The sequence below is a fragment of the Alligator sinensis genome, unplaced genomic scaffold, assembly GCF_000455745.1.
Source record: "Alligator sinensis unplaced genomic scaffold, ASM45574v1 scaffold4_1, whole genome shotgun sequence".
NCBI lineage: Eukaryota > Metazoa > Chordata > Crocodylia > Alligatoridae > Alligator > Alligator sinensis.
This window is the reverse complement of record NW_005841887.1, coordinates 891,875-911,156: the sequence shown is the minus strand read 5'-3', so window position 1 is coordinate 911,156 and position 19,282 is coordinate 891,875. Positions and strand designations below refer to the sequence as shown.

General features: G+C 41.8%; 1 protein-coding gene across 1 annotated transcript in view; it reads right to left on the bottom strand.

Annotated features, from left to right (window-relative positions):
• The window catches only part of DPP10 (dipeptidyl peptidase like 10), a 393,708-nt gene that overhangs the window by 58,844 nt on the left and 315,582 nt on the right, over window positions 1-19,282 (bottom strand). The window contains exons 9-10 of the mRNA XM_025196931.1: window positions 15,852-16,006; window positions 9,943-10,040 (exon numbers count right to left, since the gene is read on the bottom strand). Of these exons, the coding sequence (XP_025052716.1) occupies window positions 9,943-10,040; window positions 15,852-16,006 (253 nt within the window). The remainder of the gene's footprint in view (window positions 1-9,942; window positions 10,041-15,851; window positions 16,007-19,282) is intronic.

The window sequence follows — 19,282 nt, the reverse complement described above, 5'->3', positions numbered from 1 at the left end:
GCCCACCTCTTCCCGTCTTCGAGCGCGACTTTTATAAGACGTATCTACGATTCCCATTTTGGTGGCTCGTTCACCCAGAGCATCCGGAGCTCTGCACCGTGGAGCCTAGCAACCTCCACGAGACCGTCTGTGTTGTCTGTCTGTAACTGCAACTCAAGCAAGTTTTCCAGCCTACACCACTGCCATCTCGGTGTAAGTAAACAATCTTTAAAACTACCGCTAAGCATTTGTGCCTAATTCCAGCTCGACGGCCTCCCCTCTCCGACCCGGCGTGCCTGGGCTGCTGGCCACAGCCCGTGTGCAGCATGGAAAAGGGCTTGGGTTGCTCCCGGCCCGCACATCACTCACTATGCATCCCTGATTTACCCCCACTGCCTTTTGCACTGAATGAGGCAGGGGAATTGTCCTGTGGAAAAATTCTACGTGATCATGAAACGACACACCCTCTCAAAAGAGATGATCACAGTTGCACAGGCAATACTAATTCTGGCATGCCTTAACTCCTGAGTACCTGACTCTACAACCTTAAAAATGGTCTTTTCATTTGAATCAAAGCATGTGATTGTATCATGCTGGTCAAAGACAATTTACCAATTTTTTTTTTAATATGAGGAAAATAATTTTTCCCCCCTATCTTCAATGTCTAACTAGCCAAATTATTTTGACATAAATTAAAGATGTAGTAGATTTACTGTGAGGCAGACAGCCAGTATATATGGGTGTGTGTAGATGAAATGGGGGCCCTAAATTGAAGAGGTGGGTTTTTTAGGGTGAAGTAAACCCCTGTGTCATGCACATACCCCACACTTACCTGCCTCTTGGGTGGCGGGGAGGGGAGGGCAAGCTGCCAGCGGGCAGAGTGGGCTTCGGGCTGCGATAAGGGATGGTACTTCCCTCTGAGGCAGTGGCGCCCGCTTCCCCCACCCCCTTCCCGGCAGCACCCGCCCGCAGGCACCCAGCAGACTGAATGGCTAGAATTTGGCAAAATTACACCAGGGTCTTATAAGACTGCAAAACCTAACAAGACAGTGCAGAACAGCCTTTCTTACCATGTCCTAACTGCATTTTATACTTATAATTATTTTTTATATTTACATTCCTATTTTTGTACAATTTTTACCTTTAATTTAGTATTGATATGCTAGTTTATGTCTGCAGCATAATAAATGCTAACACATTTATTATTACTTTAAAACGTATGATCCTCCTATCTCACTTGTGAGTTTTGGAATGCTTATGAATTAGAAGATACATGCATTATCTTACTGCCTGCTATGGTAAGTGCTTAGCAAAGTCAACAGAGACAGTAAGCTGAACAAAGAAAAGGGATTTGCATTAAATTACACTGGAAGGATAGTTACATTCATAATCTAAATTTGCCTGAAGAGCAGAAACTTAGATTTAAATTAGAATAGCCTGAGAAAAACTGTTTTGAGCCTTAAAATAGGAAACTGTCCAAGAAAAATTCCAATTCCAATCATAAAGACATTGTGTTCTAATTTAGAGGTAATGGACAGGTTGTGAAACATATCTGCCTACTAGAGTAGAGGGAAGGTTTTACCTATATAAGTGTAGAGGCAGTGGAGTGATGCTATGCTGTCTTAGCAACTTCTTAATTGTTGTATATTTGGTTGCATAAATACAATGGGCTTTACTTGAAAAAGCTAAGCTATGATTCTCTGCTAGGTTGCTGGTTCATTGTCTACTGTACAAGGGAAACATAAGAGTCTTGCCCAACTAATGCCCTTCTAAAAATATTGTATTCATAACTTATTTATGCTGCTAAATGCATAAATAAGTGCTCTATGAATGCTTGAGCACTAGCACAATGTTGTGCATGTTTGAAACCTGTGCAAATAGAGATGACGTTTTCACAACCATAGAATCATAGAAAATTAGGGTTGGAAGGGACCTCAGGAAATTACTGGTCTAGCTCCTTGCTCAAAGTAGGACCATCCCCAACTAGATCATCCCAGCCAAGTCTTTGTCTACCCGGGTCTTCAAAACCGCCAAGGATGGAGACTCAACAACCTCTCTGGGTAATCTGTTCTAATGTTTTACTACCCTCCTAGTGAGAAAGTTCTTCCTAATATCTAACCTAAACTTCCCTTGCTGCAACTTGAGACCATTGCTCCTTGTTCTGTCATTGGCCACTACTGAAAACAACTCTAGTTCCATCCTCTTCTGAATCACCCTTCTGAAGGCTGCTATTAAATCTTCCCTCAGTCTTCTCTTCTCCAGACTAAACAAACCCAATTCCCTCAGCCTCTCCTTGTAAGTCAAGTGTCCCAGCTCCCTAACCATTTTTGTTCCCCTTTGTTAAACTCTCTCCAATTTGTCCACATCCTTTCTGTAGTGGGGGGCCCAAAAGTGGACACAGTACTCCACATGTGGCCTTGCCAGTGTCAAATAAAGGGGAAGAATCACTTCCCTTGATCTGCTAGCAACACTCCTACTAATGTAGCCCAGTAGACCATTAGCTTTCTTCACAACAAGGGCACAGTGTTGGATCATATTCAATTTATTGTCCTCTGTAACTCCCAGGTCCTTTTCTCCAGAGACACTGTTTAGCCAGTTGGTCCCCAGCCTGTTCTGATGAATGGGACTGTTTCATCCTAAGTGCAGGACTTAGCACTTGTTATTGAACCTCATAAGATTTCTTTTGGTCCAATCCTCCAATTTGTCTTTGAATCCCAGCCCTACCCTCCAGTATATCTACTACTCCCCACAGCTTGATGTCATCTGCACACTTCCTGAAGGTGCACTTCATCCCATCTTCTAGGTCACTGATGAAAATATTGAACAAAACTGGCAGTAACACTTGATGCCAACTGCCACCTAGACATCAAGCCATTGATTACTATCCTCTGAGCTCAATGCTCTAGCCAGCTTTCTATCCACATTACAAACCATTCATCCAAGCTGGACTTCCTTAGCTTGTGAGAATGTTGTGGGAGATGGTATCGAAAGCCTTGCTAACATCAAGGTATATGACATCCACTGCTCTTCTGACATCCACAGAGCCAGTCATCTCATCATATAAGGCAATCAGGTTGGCCAGGCACGAATTGCCCTTAGTGAATCCATGCTGATTGTTCCTAATCACCTTCTTCTCCTCCAAATACTTAGCAATGAATTCCTTCAGGACCTCTCCATGATCCTTCTAGGGACTGAGGTGAGGCTGATGAGTCTGTAATTCCCTGGATCCTCCTTCATCCCATTCTTAAAGATGGGCACTATATTTGTCCTTTTCCAATCATCCAGGACCTCTGCCAATTGGCATGAGTTTTCAAAGATGATGGCCAGCAGGTCTGCAATCACATTGGTCAACTCCCTCAGCACCTTTGGGAGTATCCCATCTGGCCCCATGGACTTGTACAGATCCAGACTTTCTAAACAGTCCCTAACCTGCTCTTTTGGCACTGTTGACTGCTCACCTCCTGCTGAAACTGTGCTGCCAGGTGCAGTAGTCTGGGAGCTGAACTTTCCTGTGCAGACAGGTGAAAAAGGCATTGAGCACTTCAGCCTTTTTTGCATAATCTGTCACAAGGTTGCCTCCCCCATTGAGTAAGGGACCCATATTTTCCATGACCTTCCTCTTGTTGTTGAATACACAATACATTCAATTCAGGTTTTGTTGCATCATACAACATTGAAAAGAGGCTGGTTTTCTGGTTACAGACTGGATTGGGAGTCTGGGGTAACATACTGATGGATTTACCACAGATTTCATGTTTAATTTGAGGAACGGCTTCTACAGCCCAATTTTCATGAATACTGAACAACTGTCGCTACCACTAACTATAGCAGGGTTGGTGGCTGTTAAACACATTTGAATATCAGGCCCTTATTATGTTTGTGGCTCAATTTGCTCTGTAAGATAAGACAATAATATTCTCCTTTGTTATTCTTTATCTTTCCTGTCTATTTAGATTCAAATTTTGCTCCAGCCACGATTGTCTCCTATTATGTATTTTTACTGTGGCCAGAAAAAATGAGGCTGAAATCTGGGTTTGGATTTTCGGTGACTACCAGAATATAAATAATAAATAATCGTTCACATAGGAAATTAGCCACAGGTAAAGTATAATATGGGAATAGTCTGATAGCTATCCAGCATGATAGTTGATTTGTTTGTATTTATGTAGGATATTCTATACATTTGCTATAATGATAAGGTATTATTCCATTGAAATAACCCTGTGAGGTATGGATTGTAATTATTAGAACTTTCCAGAGGGGACAGAGGCTTGCGTGAATTGATCAATCACATAATAATTTTAAAACAGAGCTAGGAATAAAATCCAATTTTCTTAATGTTAAATCCTCTGCTTTATCTAAAAAAAAAAAATAAAAAAAATCTTCCAATCACCAATTGCAAATGAAAAGCTTTCTGTTCCAAACCATGCCCTGGGTAAAGATGCTGCTATAAAAAAAAAAAAAAAAAAATCTCTTGCCTAAATTACCCATAATGAATCCTGAACTTAGAAAGTGGAAGAGCTTAAGTGTCTCAGCAAAGCAGTAGTGGAGCCACTTAGCTATGCTTTTACATTTTATTTGCATTTATGCAAACTCCATATTTTTATATTAATTTGATGGGAAAATACAAATAATTAGAGAAGCTGATATTTGTCAAGTGAGTTCTCGGTCTAGGGAGTTTTCATTGTGCACTTATGCCTCTTCTATGGCAAGCAAATACAAAATTAAAATTTAGACATATAACATTCTATCAGGAATTTAAAATCCTAATGATATTTCATACAGTGTTATTACAAATGTTCAAATAGCTCCAAAGCAGCAGGGGAAGACAGAACTAAGCAGACAGCATGTCTAGTATGTCACTGAGCTTAAGAGAAAAAGAAAGAAAATCAGGAATGTAAGAGGGTAGTCTGGCCCCTTAAGAGGAAGCAGACAGCCCTGCTGTAGAAGCCCAGCTATGGGCAGTTATCTAATGAGGGAGTATCCTATTAGTGGTTAAAAGCCCCAGAGAAGAGAGCAGAGGATGGTGAGCTGGGGAAGGAACAGCCTGGAGCCAGAAGGCAGACTGGAACCCAGAAAAATTTGCTAGCAAGAGGAGCCAAGCCAGAGTACTGGGCCAGTACTGAGCTAAAGGGCCCTTCCTACTGCCTCGAGAAGGGCTGAGAATTTTGTTTGGTCAATTATTTGTTTTTTTTTAATGCAAATATTGTGTTTGTGTATAGGGGACTGGCTGAAGCCCTCCAAGGGAACAAAGCATTAGGCATGCCAACCTGCTTACAGGGGATGACTCCAAAATGTCTTAGGTACTTAGATGGTACATACATCCCCTTTGCACTGAGTAAGGCCCCTCCCATGAAGTGTTACTCCTAAATAGTGATATTTGTGGTTTTTAGGGACCTACCAAATTCATAGTGGAAGGGGGCTATGCTGTGGCTCCTTTAAACTTGCAGGCTCCCCCACATTCCCCCACCCCGCTGACTGATGGAGGGGCCATTCTTGCAGCCCACTCCTGATCAGCGGGAAGGCAAAAAACTGTGGTTTTAAATGTGGCGTCATTTTTGCCTCCTGCCACAGATTGACTGAGGGGCCCCAAACGACCCTGGTCTTTGCTGCTAACTGATGGGGAGGCAAAAATGTTGCCATGTTTAAAAGCACAGTTTTAGCTTCCCTGCTGATCAGGAGGGAGTGGTGGGGTCCCCTGCTAATCAGCAGTGGGGGGGAGAGGGGGGAAGGGTTGAAGTGCATGCGGGGGAACACGCAAGATTAAAGGAGCCACCATGCACTCTATTTCCGCCATGAATTCAGTAGGCCCTTAGTGGTTTTGTATATTGTGTTTCAGAGTTAACATATAAAAGGTATTTGGGTTTGTTTGTTTTCTTGCTGCCAGGCCTAAAGCTTAGCATGGAGTTTGAAAAGCAAAGTAGCTTCTTTCCAATTTCCAAAGTAGCCTGTTTCCATATTATCAGTTATAACTGTCCTCTAACCTTTGTCACTGGCATTTTGCTCTACATGACTGTCTGCAAATGATGTCCTTCCTCACAGAGCTGCAAGTTATATGATAACCGAGGTGTAGCATTGATTAAGAATTTGATCTTAAGTTAACAGATCTCTATACCATGCTCAGATGCTTTCTTCTACTACCTGCATTGACCTCTTAGGACTGAAAAGCAAAAAAAAATATGGGGGACCCCCCCAAAAAAACTATGTGACTGATGAACGACAGTCCTTACACTGAGTTTGAATCAGTTGGACTATGGTATCTGATCTAATTTCCGACATGAAGGGAGCAGAGGAGAATCGCGAGGCTTCTGGGAACAGGAGTGGACTTCACCCATGACACTGAAAGTGGCTGCTGTAAGCACAAACTCTATTTTCAAACAATTGCTGTTTTGGATATTCTACAGAAAGCAAGGCCAAAAGCTGTCCCCATACTTAGCTATTAAAAACAAACAAACTCCCATTACCCTTCCGCATAACGTCATCCTAATTATAGTCTAGTTAAAGGTCTACCTGAACCCATGGAGGTCATTGGGTAAGCATAGTTAAAGCACAGCAGTTTCTGGAGCTAACAGTATGCAATGGGCATGTCCCCATGAGCGGGAACATCCATTTCCCTGAGAATGAGTAGCAATGGCACACCTTGTCCACAGGGAACACCCATGCCACGTGTGCTGTGGCATGCAGCATGCTGCCCCAGGCAGCGAAGGGGAGGCTGGGCCCAGTAACTGTGCTGGCCCCAGCAGCCTGATCTGGGGTTCTGGGGGCCTTGGGGAGCTGCAGCTGGGGTGCTCCTGCAACGTGAGCAACCAGGTATCTGTTTCCAGTTGGGTCATTCGAGGCTCACCATTTGCACGAGACCAGAGCAAGCCCTGGCCTGTACTGAAACATCCTAACTGTTCTGCCACTGTGTTACTTCCTGAAGAGACTAGGCTGAAAAACTGATTTTCGAAGGAAGGAAATTAAAACAAGTTAGAATCACTAAAGATCCCTTCTGACTTCAGCTCTATACAAGGCTTGTCCCAAGGGTTGTTCTCTCATGTTTCCACATTCTTTATGTGTACATATCAAGACTCAGCCACAGTTGCAGGTCACAAGTGTCTAATGAGGTTTGGTTCATCTTTATTTGAAGTTTCTATTTTCTGTAACTAAGGCATTATATTGTAATAGGTAAAATTAAAGTAGAAATTGATTTTTTTTTCTAGGCTTGAATAGCTTTGCTTAGGCTTGCATGATGTAACAACCAGATTTTTATTTTATTTAATTTTTTACCTTATAACTACCGGTATACCAAAAAAATAAATAAAAAAGCAGAGAAAAATGAACATTATTCCTATTAAAGCTGCAACAAGCTCTTCACCGAAGACCCAAACTCTGGGGAACAAGTCTTTTAGCTTCAGACACAAATTCAACTGTTACCAGCCTTAAGGCTCAGGACAGAAAACAAGACTTAAAACTATCAATATTCATTCTTTTGATTCCATTTTTAATCTAAGGAAAACAATACCTAGGGAGTTAGAATGAATTTACAGAGCCCACAGGGAAACCAACAAGTTTATGTGCTTTCATTTTTTATTTTTTTACCCATTAAGATTTCTACAGTTGCACTTTCTCTGGTCTTCTGACTTTTAAAGAACCATTTTAATGCATTTTATTTTTCTCCAGGTGGTTTTATTGTTTTGAACAGGGAGCCTCTTTTATAGAATGTGGTAGCACTTCCATTAATGAAGGGTTAGCAAACAGCAGGAGACATTATTACATGCTCATATCTTTTATGAAGGGCCTCATTTTTTCAGAGAGAAAGCATTTTTTTTTCAAGAAACAAAATCTATTCAAATTAATTCAATTTTCATAAAGTAGTCAGTAAATATGCATGCCAGTATCCATAATTTACTGGGCCAACTTCCTACTAACTTACTGCAATATTAAGCTGGTGTAAATCAATCGATGGCAATACAATTATTCCAATGTAATGCAGGTATAACAAAGTGGTGAATCAAACCCATAGAATGAACACCAGGGCCATTCTGGAGGGCAGTTAATTACTTTAAACCTTTTGAGGCTCTGCAGGAACTGTGCAAGCAACAAAAAGTATTCCCTGGGTTGAGCTACAGGTAGCTTTGTAATTGTTATATACCACCTTTTACTGGGGATATAAAACTAATTCAAGTTTTTCATTATGACCTAAAATGTTCTAAAAGATAGGGAAGAGATAGATACTAAACATTTTTCTTCCCTTCAAAATGCAGCCAGTTCTGGAGTGGTACATAGTATTTGCGTAACATCACCAAGTAACAATATATAGGGCATGAGTTTCAGAGAAATATATTCAATTGAAACCTCAGTGGGAATGTAGGCAGGCAGAACAGAATTGCACAGATTGCAATATGTTTAGCAGTGGGATTAAAGCTCTCCTACTATTAAAAAAGTTCTAAGGGATCTTATATGAGCACATGAGGCCAGGCACTCAACTGTGTGTCTTATGCAAAAGATGGAAACTACAGTAGGTCAATCCCTGGTAGCACCACGCTGTCATTATAGCCAGGCACAGACATTACATTTTTACCAGTATAGGTGATTGGAAACTGGTCTAAACCCATAACAGAACAGAAGTTCAGCACATATAGCTTGTGCTAACAATGGCGGAAGCCAGTCTGCAATAGGCAGCCTGCATGCTTTCCAACCCCAAAGGGTAGATATGTGTTCTGTTCGCTACCAGTCTAAACTACGCTGCTTATCAAAACTTGAGTAACTTAGATTGATTCCTCCTTGGGCCTTTTGAATGTCTGTACCTAACATATTAGTTCAGTACAGAGTCAGAGGGGAAGGGGTATCCTACCTATTAAGCCATCTCCAAATTTCCTAAAGCTCCTGCTTGCTCCCACACACCACCCATGTCTCAACCAAATAGTAACACAGCTCAGTGCAGCTTAGCCTATGTGATCTGACAGGATCACAGCTTAACCCACATGATCTTACTGAATGTGACAGATTAAGATGCTGCAGATATAAAAAATTCCTTATAGTGAAATGTATTTGAAGAGCCCATCATTTCCTGTTTCAAATTTAGAAGTCATCCTGGCTGAAGTGCATTTATGCTATTTATCTAAAAGAATACCTATCACTAAATATCTATATTATATATCACTAAATACCTATCATTATAAAAACTGAAAGCAACAGCTATTTCCAGCAAGACAGTACATGGCAAACAAACAGCACTATTGAACTGTACAACAACTTCAAAACTAAATCTGTGTTCACAATGTCTATCATAGCTCTAGGATACTAACTCCCTGCATTATAAATACCAGCGTAATACATAAATATGTTTAAAATCAACTTGGGCTCTAGAGGACCTTAAAAAGGAGCAAATTCCAGACAATAAGCAGTGCCGTAGCAAGGGGGAGTGCCATAGCAGTCCACCCTTGCTCCCCCCGTTTTGCTTTGGTGCCCAGGGCAGTGAGGCAACCACCCTATGTGCTGAAGCAAAGGGGCACCAATAGGCACTGCCCAGCTGGGGCAGGGTGCAGGATGGAGCCACGAGAGGCTCATTTTTTTGGGGGGGGGGGGGGGGGGGGTGCGTGGATGGGGGAAGGGTGTCTTCTGCCTCTATGTGCGCTCCCAGGTGAACATGGATCTGTGCATGGGGCAAGATGAACATCTGCCCCTGGATCTGTGCATGGGGCAAGGATGGGCTGCCACTGTGGGTTTTGCGCTGGGCACCAAACTTTACTGTTATGGCACTGACAGCAAGACTCCTACTATGGGTGCCAATCCATTAAGTTCTATTCTATTGTGGTCTATTCTCATATTCATCAATAAAGTTTAGCCCTGGGAACACAGATCAAGAGGCTTTCAGTGAATAGAAACTGTTGTTGTATAAAGGCGGGGGCGGGGGGGGTAGACCCAATGATGCCTTCATTACAGTAAACATGAGTTTCATAAAACAATCAAAATGAATACCTTGATTTGAAGCTGTCAGGTGGCATGAGTTCAAGTGTATGGGTTGGTCCATAAAGATTGACTACAAACAGCTTTACTGTTGGGTTTGTTTGACCTGCCTTTGAAAAGAAGAAAGGAGGAGCTTTAAAGTTAGTGGGAAAATGACAGCTAAAGAGATTCAAAAATAAAGGCATTTAAATATTTCTGTCTGTCATAGCTAGAAAATCCTTTAAAGTGATCTTCAACTGAAAACGATGATGAACTCCTGTATTGTCTTGTGTAATGCTCAGTCATATCAGCTGCGCACACAACAATATAGATCAAACCTAACAGGACTCATCTTGTACTATCTATAGAATGACATTCAATGACCAAAAATTTAGCAATGCACAGTAATTTACTGTCCCCATAACTCTAACTGGGAATCTTTATATTAACTTTTTATCATACTGATGCATGTGGATCAAGGAAAAATATATGCCACGGTGATCAAAATAAAGCTTTCAGAACCATGAGCATCTGTAGCACACATACAACCCAAGACAGCACAATTAGAGATGTTCCATGATGGTCAGTCAAAGACCCAATATAATCCCAGTGTATAAAAATAATCAACCCAAGGATCCAGTGTTTGGATATATAGATGCTAATGGCCAGCCAGAGAATACATGTCCTTATTCCCCACTTCTCTAAGACTGCAAAAGCAGAACAGCCAAAGTGGGGCCTTCTTAAAGTGAATTAATTATCTGGGTGATGAGAGGAAAGAAAAGTAGATGGCATCCTTCATCTGCATATAATCCAAAACTCACCGCATTGGTCAGTAGACATCACTGAACTGAAAGAGATCAGTTGTGTAAGGACATGTCCCATCGCAGCTGATCTGCTTTACGGGGTGACATAAACATCGCCCCTTCTGCCCAATGCAGGACAATGGGTGATGTGTTTCCCTTGCTGGGGATTCTCCAGGCCCCTTGCTATCCCACATCAGGTCCTTCAGTGACCTGCACCTCACATGGACTCAAGTCCTGGTGAGCAACAGCGTGGAGGCATGGGAGCTGATGAATCCCTGGCACCTTGTGCCTGTACCCATGCCTCCACTTAAAGCACAGGCTGGTGTGGGTTTTGGCAAGAAGGCATGGGGCTCTTGGGATTCCCCAGATACCCTATCCCATGCTGGAACCCACACTAGCCTGTACTTCAGGTGGAGGCACAGGTCAGCGTGGGTTCCCACATGAAGGCACCGGGCACCAGGGATTACCTGACTCCTGTGCTTCTGCACTGCCCCATGCCAGGATTAATGCTAACCAATGACTCCATGTGAAGCACAGGTTAGTGTGGGTCCTGGTGAGAAGTCAAGAGGCAGCGTAGGAGCACGGGAATTCCCAGGTTTCTCCCCACCCCACCACCAGGACCCACGCTGATCATGCCTCCACGAGGCACAGGTCAGCGTGGGTCCCAGTGTGGAGGAAATTCCTCTTGTTGCAACAAGACGCAGGAGAACCCAGGCAAAGGCAGAGATAAAATACTAACTCAGGATACTGAAGGGATGCTGGGAAGATGCTGCCAGCTCCCCTGCCTTCCCGTCCTATCTTGGTGAACTTCTCCTTACAATGCAAGTCACAGGATTCACTGGAAGTTTCCTATGGAGTCCCGGAAAAGCAGAAAACAGTCCAAGACATGCTGCCACATCTTTTTCTTTTCATAAAAGGGCAAAACTATTTGGGGGTCAGGAAAAAATTCTTGAAACAAAGCTTTTAAAGCACTAATAATGCTAATGTGCTTTCATTTTCATTCATTTTTGCTTTCAGTTTCAATGCTTTCAGTTTCACTCATTTTAAGGAAATTTAGAAGTGTTGTCTGGTCTTTAAAAGCTGCCTGACTGGAATATCCACAGAAATTCCCTTTGGAAATTGCATTTCTCTAATAACACAGAAGGGTATCAACCACTGATGTAGAACAGGAGAAAGTGATGCCTGCATATTTGTACCAGGGATAGGCTACAAAGATTAGAGGACCAGTTCAGCTGAATTTCTAGAAGATTAGGGCCTGATATTTACAACAGACATGAACATGGATAGGCTCAACTGACTGCAAACAATTGGTACACGTGTGTGAAGGTACTCAAGTGTTTAAGGACCAGTTCTTAGGGTGGGAGTATTTCATGTAAGATTATGCACATTTTTAATGAGAGTTCCTCCTGCTTACATAAATGCTGCAAGAATGGCCTTTCCACACTTCAGCTTCTGACTCGTGTGGGAAATAAACAGGTGTGACAATTGTATAAAAAACTCTATTAATTTCATTTTTAATTCAAAAAAGGTTCAGAAGGAGTTCCTGCCACTGGTTTAGATCATCCATATTGAAAAATAAAACTTTCATTTAATTTCCTACATGCAACTTATATCTATAACTCTCACCCCTACTCCCCAATAGTGATTAGGCCTTTGAGTTGTCCCATTTAACAACATGGGATTGTTGTCACGAGTAACTACTGTCTTCTGGGTGTAAGCATTGCAGAGGGAACTGTTAAATTAGCAAATCATAGCTTCAGCACTGGAAACAGTAGCTGTCTATCGCTATCCTTATGAAAATTTATGGTAAAAATAATATTATAATTCTAGAATTTAAATTCTAGAGCCTGGGCCAGGGCCAGAGGTTGGGGTGGGTGTGGGGCTCCCTGCAAGTGGCAGCAGCTTCCTGTGGCCATCTGATGCCAGGGAGCCCCATGGGTGTCCTGCTCCCACTCCCTGTCATCTGGTGGCCACTGGCACCAGCACCACTGGGACAGGATGGGACAGCCCCATCTTGCCCCACCCACAAAACCCACACTGGCAGAGGGGTGGGTGGGTAGTGGGGCAAGCTTGTGCCCCCAACCCCAGCCAGCTCCAGCCCTGACCCATCCCATCGTACTGAAGGACTCCAGCTCTGGCTGCACAACACCCACTGGGTGGGGGCAGGCTGGGGCCAGGGCTGCCTTCATCTCAGTGGCACTCATGCCCCCCGCCTGGCTTGCCCCAGATGTGCTGAGGAGACCAGGTAGGCACAGCCGCAGCCCCCTGGCAGGCACAGAGGGAACCTGCCCTTGCCTGGTGTAGGGCCTGCAATTTTCTGTTTTCTCAGGGCCTCAATAAATCTAATCCACCACTGGGTATGGAAGCAAAGAGGTAGGGAGTGAGGGATACTACTTGTGCTTCCAAAAGGTGAAACATTTTGGATGCTCTTCCATGTTAATCCGAGATTTTCCATTAATTGGTTGCAATGTGTGTAGGAACACCTATAACTTGGTGTTGTAACTTCCAATGCGGGGCTGTGTGCCACCCACAAATAAGTAGCATAAATGTGTAAACAAGGTAAGATGAAGTGAGCTGCAATGTTGCTCAGTAATGTTCCTAGTTTGTTTACCATTTTTAAGCTTTCATTTTTCCCAAACCACTTTTTGAAGTGGATTTGCATCCAGTGAATGTAAGTGCGTGTGTGTGCACACCCAAGCCCATGTGCAGTTTTATTTTTACTTATTTTGGGGGAGAACTACGATGTACAACAAAATGCTTTAATAAACACCAGACTTGACTTGGTTATGTAGCCAAACCACAAGCATCATTAATAATTACTGATGTTTAACTCAAAGCTTAATTGTCATTAAATGGAGGCATTAAATAAAGATAATGCTTTTCATTAACAAGGTTACTGAAATAGTATTGTCATCACTTTTGTGCTGAATTGCTAATGACATGGGATTTCTCATTTCTTGTTTGCAAAGTGGATTTTTTATTAAGTTCCTTGGAAGTTTCTTTGCCCTGTTGCTCAATTTTCTTTTGCCCCATGTAGCTGAAAACCTGCCTCCTTGGCTTCTGTTTCCTAGAAAAAGTTCATACCAAGTTGTATGATCTGAGACTTCTCCTGCAGAAGAAGACTGATTCTACTTCAATTGGTTCCAGTGGCAGTGGGATCAAATGTAAAATTTTCAAGAGCACCAACATGACGTAGGACCCCAAGTCCCACTGACCGTCAATGGCATTCTACTCCTAAGTACCTCTAAGTATCCTGCTCTCTGTTTGAAAACAGGACTTAAGAACTACTGAAAATTAAATCCCAGCTCTTTATTTTATACCCTGAAACACTGTTCATTTATTTAAGATTTTAAGAATCAAATTAAATGCATATCACGAGAAGCCTTGGCTTCTACATATTTTAGCTGTTTGTGATGCTTCAGCAAGTACTGCAGGTTCTTTAAATATGCCACCAACCCTCCTCTCATCATAATACACACGTGTGCGTGTGTATGTGTGTGTGTGTGTGTGTGTGTGTGTGTGTGTGTGAGGGATGTATTTTTTTGCAATTTCTTAGGTGATCTAATAAAAAGTATCTCTGAACCAAGAGTTCTAGAGTTTTGCATTTCTTATCTATCTATCTATAGATAGATCTACAGATCTATAGATAGATAGGTGTGTATGTGTGTGTGTGTGTGTGTGTGTGTGTGTGTGTGTGTGTTATTCACATTACATTCATTCCAGAGTAGAAAAATAGGCCATTTTTGTATATGTGAGCCTAATGCGCTATTCATCGGTACAAATCTGGTGTAACTATATTGAAGTGTATGGGTTTACATGGGTTTAAAACCTGTCTGCGGGAAAGAAGGATGAGAGTCATAATGTCACAAGGAATCTTTTTCTTATTCAGTCAGTTTATAGTTTGAACCTGAGTAATGCATGCAAGATAGAGATACAGTCATACAGTAGGAGCTTAGAGGAAAGGCTACCACAGACGTAGTAACTTAAACACATGAGTAAAGCCAGACATTGACAGGTCCATAGAGGCAAGGATCAGCGGAGATTTACAAGAAAACCTCCAGAATTCTTTGAAAGATTCTAATTTGGGAAGGAGGGAAGAGGCTAACCTTTATAGCTTTCCCAACACAAAGATGAGAGCCTCCAATCCAAAGCTTCCTTATACTTCAGTGAAAGTTGAGTTCACTTCAGTATGAAGGCTAGAAGCATGTTTGTTTTACTGCTTATTTTCTCTGACATTAGTCACTCACCCTGACTAATAATAATGTAATTTGATGAAAAGGCATACTGAAATACTATGAACATTTTTATTAGTTATGAACCTGTTATGTTAAAGTGGTCTATACAGCTGCACTGAAAAACTCACTGGGCGCATCTACATGAGATGCATTAATGTGCATTAGCTTAATTTAATGTGCATTATGGGCACACGTCTACACGTGTGCCCTTTATGAGTCTTAAAAATGGTGAAATTAGGCTAATCACACCTACATTTGATACTTGCAAATGGAGGTATCAAATTTAGGCACAATTAGTTACAGCGCTTTAACGCATGTGTAGACATGACTCAAACTTTAGTGCTGGGTCTGCCCAGCCAGTAAGGGCACATGACAGGCTGCAAGGACTTAGCACCAATGTTAGTTCCAAGTGCACTAAGTTTAGTGGCAAGTCCCTGCACGTATAGACACCTAACAAAAATTGCTTAATGCTCATAAAATATAGCCATGCTTAAATGCATGTGTAGACACACCCACTAATGCCTGTAGCACTTTGTGCTATTCCAAGACACTTATGGCAGCCTTTTTTTTTATTCCATTTTTATATTTTTATTTTTTTAATCCATTTGATCACTTCCATTCTTTGCTGGAAAGCTGTGGACTGACTTTAGCACACCAGATGGCAATCATGAAATTAGTATGTAGCAGGCTGCTCATTCCACTCTGACCTAGTGGGTTCTATCCTTTAAAAAGCTTTTCAGCCTTATTTGAAATAGCACCATTCAGAACACCATTCTCTGTAAAGCTATATCAATGAAAACAGCTTCTGTTACTATTTAAAACACTCTTCGGTAACACTGAATACTATCGGTTGGTTCACTGAACCGTGTGCAAGGGCTGGAGATTATACTTAGGCTTTACTTACCTTAGGATATGGATATTGCTTTCCTTTGGGATACAGACCTCCAGTAAAGCGAGGAATAACCATGTTTGGTACGAAGGAGTCATTTATCATCAGGAATGCCAACCGTTCTCCATCTGGCGACCACCAGTGGGCAATGTGAGAGTGAAGTAGTTCCTCTGCCAAAAAATATATATTCTTGAGAATGCATAGAAATAGATATTATGCAAAATAGATAGCAGAATATCCATTTAAGTTTTACACAGTTTCTATGTGGCTTTGTAATGCATCTGTTGCCATAATAAGATGGCACTGAAAATGATCCTGGATTGAACTGAACTGCCTGGATACCAAATGAAAGGCTAGTTTTGTGACCTTTATTTTTGCTGAGTGATTTATTAGTAACGTGACATGCCAGAGCTAAAGGAAAGAGATCTTGAAGCATTTGCCAAAATGCAACAAAAGTTCATTCTAGCTTGTGCAACAATGTTCCTCCCGAAAACTGACCATCTTTCCCTCATTCTCCTCAGTGAGTCGATCTTATTCTAATGAATAATCTTACAGACAACCGCAAAGCCTACTTGCCTAAATACTAAACACGCATAAGAGGCATTTTATACAGCTCCAGTGATTTCACTAGGACTTCTTTTAGGTTAGATTCTGCTTAAATGCTATGTAGAGTCCCATATGGATCAAATAAGTGCACAGAATATATGCTGTCTACAAAGGAGTAGAGACCTCGTAGAAGTATAACTCAGTCTGCCAAACTACTCGCCAGCTGTGCTGGTGGAGGGTGGGAGGACATATACTGCACTCAGTAAAGAGATGCAGCTGTGGTCCCTGTGTACTGGAGATCAGAGATGTTCAGAATGATATTTGGCACAAGACAGTCCCATGCTGTCCCCTAGTCAGGGCAAATTGCAGAGAAGTGTATCACTTGCCTAAGTGCCACCAGAAGGTTAGTATAATTTGGCTTTAAGCTGCCTAGTGAAGTGTTTAATAACTATAAATGTGACCCACGCAAACTTAACTTTGTTCTAGCAGAAAGTTGATCTGCCATGTCAGATTTAATTAACTTAGTATGCTTAAATACACCAATTTATATGCAATCACATTAGATTTGCAGGTTCTGAGGTGCATTTCAAGTGTTCTTCCATGCTAAAGGTGCCTTTTCTCTTAGTTTTGAACTTTACTGACCCATTAAATGCTTAAAAATATTAATGGAAATACTAAAACCTTGGAGTTAGGTAATCATTTAAGTAAAGGTGTTTAAACAGATAGAGAATGCAAATGACTATACTAAATTCAGAGACTTCATTTAGAGTGGATTTTTCAAAGAAGCCCAATGTGCTCAAACCCCACTGACATACAATGAGAGCTGGACACTTAACTCTCACGAGTACTTTTTATATTCCTTGTCTTGATCCATTGTCATTGGTACCCTCCTTACCCATTATTTATTTATCCATAAGAAATATGGATAAATAAATAATGATAAATAAATAAATAATAAACATTTAATATATTTGATTGGTTTTTTAAATGAATCGCTATGTAGTAGGATATTTACAGGATAAAAAGATTAAAGCAATAGGAGGCAGAACCAAAATATTCTATATTAATGTCAACATCTTTTTGTGCGCTAAGAAACTATACATAGGGATCTGAACATGTTTGAGACTAACATGCTTAGGGTACAGGGGGAAGCTTGACATTTTAAGAAGCTGTTGAAGGCTACAGACACCACAGGAAGTCAGGCAGTTTTGTTTCACAGCAGCGTGGCATGTTATTTAATGGGAATGGTTTGTTCTCTGCAACAATTTCTTTGAAGTCTAGCCTGGGTTGATGTTAAGGGAAAGGGGCATATACTGTTGATAGAATAAACAGTGTTCTGGTAGGCTCTGCAAAACACTAAACTGGTCTAAGCATGTACGTGAAGTTGAACACAATTTCCGTACTTTCCTGATTCTGTGCTTTACAGCTGATTTCTCCTCTGAGTTACACTAACATATGTATCTGGTACAACATGGATGTTCATGTTCTGAATTTTATATCCATATTATTTTTCACAGAAACATTGAGCTCAATTCTGTCCATGCCGATACTCCTGATGAAAACTCTAGATTTACATTACTTCAATTGATTTATTCTGGATTTACACTAGACATCTTGAAGATCAAAGTCTGCCTGTACAAACCACAAAATTGACAAGGGTTTCTGTAATGGGACCCAAGTCCAATTGGCAGCTGTAGTGCCACCTTGTGGCCTCACTGATCCTGTGTCTCTCGCTAGGGACAGACATTACACATAAACCGGTTTAAGTGATCAGAAACTGGTTTAAGCCTGTAACAGAACAGATGTTCAGTGCACATAAACCCATTTGAAAATGGCTGAAAACAGTTTGTAATAAACCTGGTTGAATGTAGTATCAGATTTAACTGATTTGGCTCAAACCTGTTTATGCAATGTCTGTCCCAGACTCCTTGCTGATTTAAGATAAACCAGACACCCCCAGCATCCCGGCATGTTCTCTGGGCTGGTGGGGCTCTCTGCTCCACAACAGGGCTGGCCCCTCCCGTCTGCTCCCTGGCTGCAGCTCCAGCAGTCTCTGCAGGCATCTGCCTGGCTTCTGCTCTCCCCTGTCCCTTCCCCACTCTGTGCTAAGCAGGCATTCCCCTGTCCCTCATAGACACCTCAGCACTAGCTAGCAGACCATATGCTGGCTACACTCCGTGCTGTGGGAGAGGACAGAGGCAGACAGGTGACAGGCTTTTTGGAGCTAATTAACAGGTAGCTTAATGTCCCTCCTTGGAAATGCTGTTTAAGAGCTGTTTGCTTCCCCCGCTGCCTTGCTGAGGAGGTGTCTGTGTATTAGCTAACAGACCACATGCTGGGTCCATGCTGAATCAACAGGTAGAATCAACAGTCTTAATGGGAGATAAACACTGAGATAAAGGTGATAAACATGGTTATCAGCCCCCACAACCCCAGCCTGCCTGCCTGTCAGTTTGCTGCAGACAGTATACAGAAGCAGGGAGGGAGAGTGAAAAGCTCTGCAGGCCAACTTGCCCAATCCATTGCTTACAACTTTCTTCCCTGTAGCTGGCCTCCAACTCCTACCTGCAACAGAGCAACTCTATACTGCGACTCTAACTCTGGATGTAAAAGGGATTGGGTGACCCTCATAGTTTCACCATATATAAGATAATTTTAGTTTTAAACGAAGAACCTATAAATGAATTATTGCTGTACGTGCCAGTATCATGCTTTCACAGAATACTAATACTGCATCTGAAGCAACATTATATGACATGAATGATGATGCTCTAGGCCTTAGAATGCATGAAACAAGCAAACAAACTTCCTGAGGGATAAAATATTGTTGGCGATTTAGTTTTGGAATTGTTTTACTGAGGGAGCTGCTGGATTATGCTTTCATACAGTAAAGGTATCAA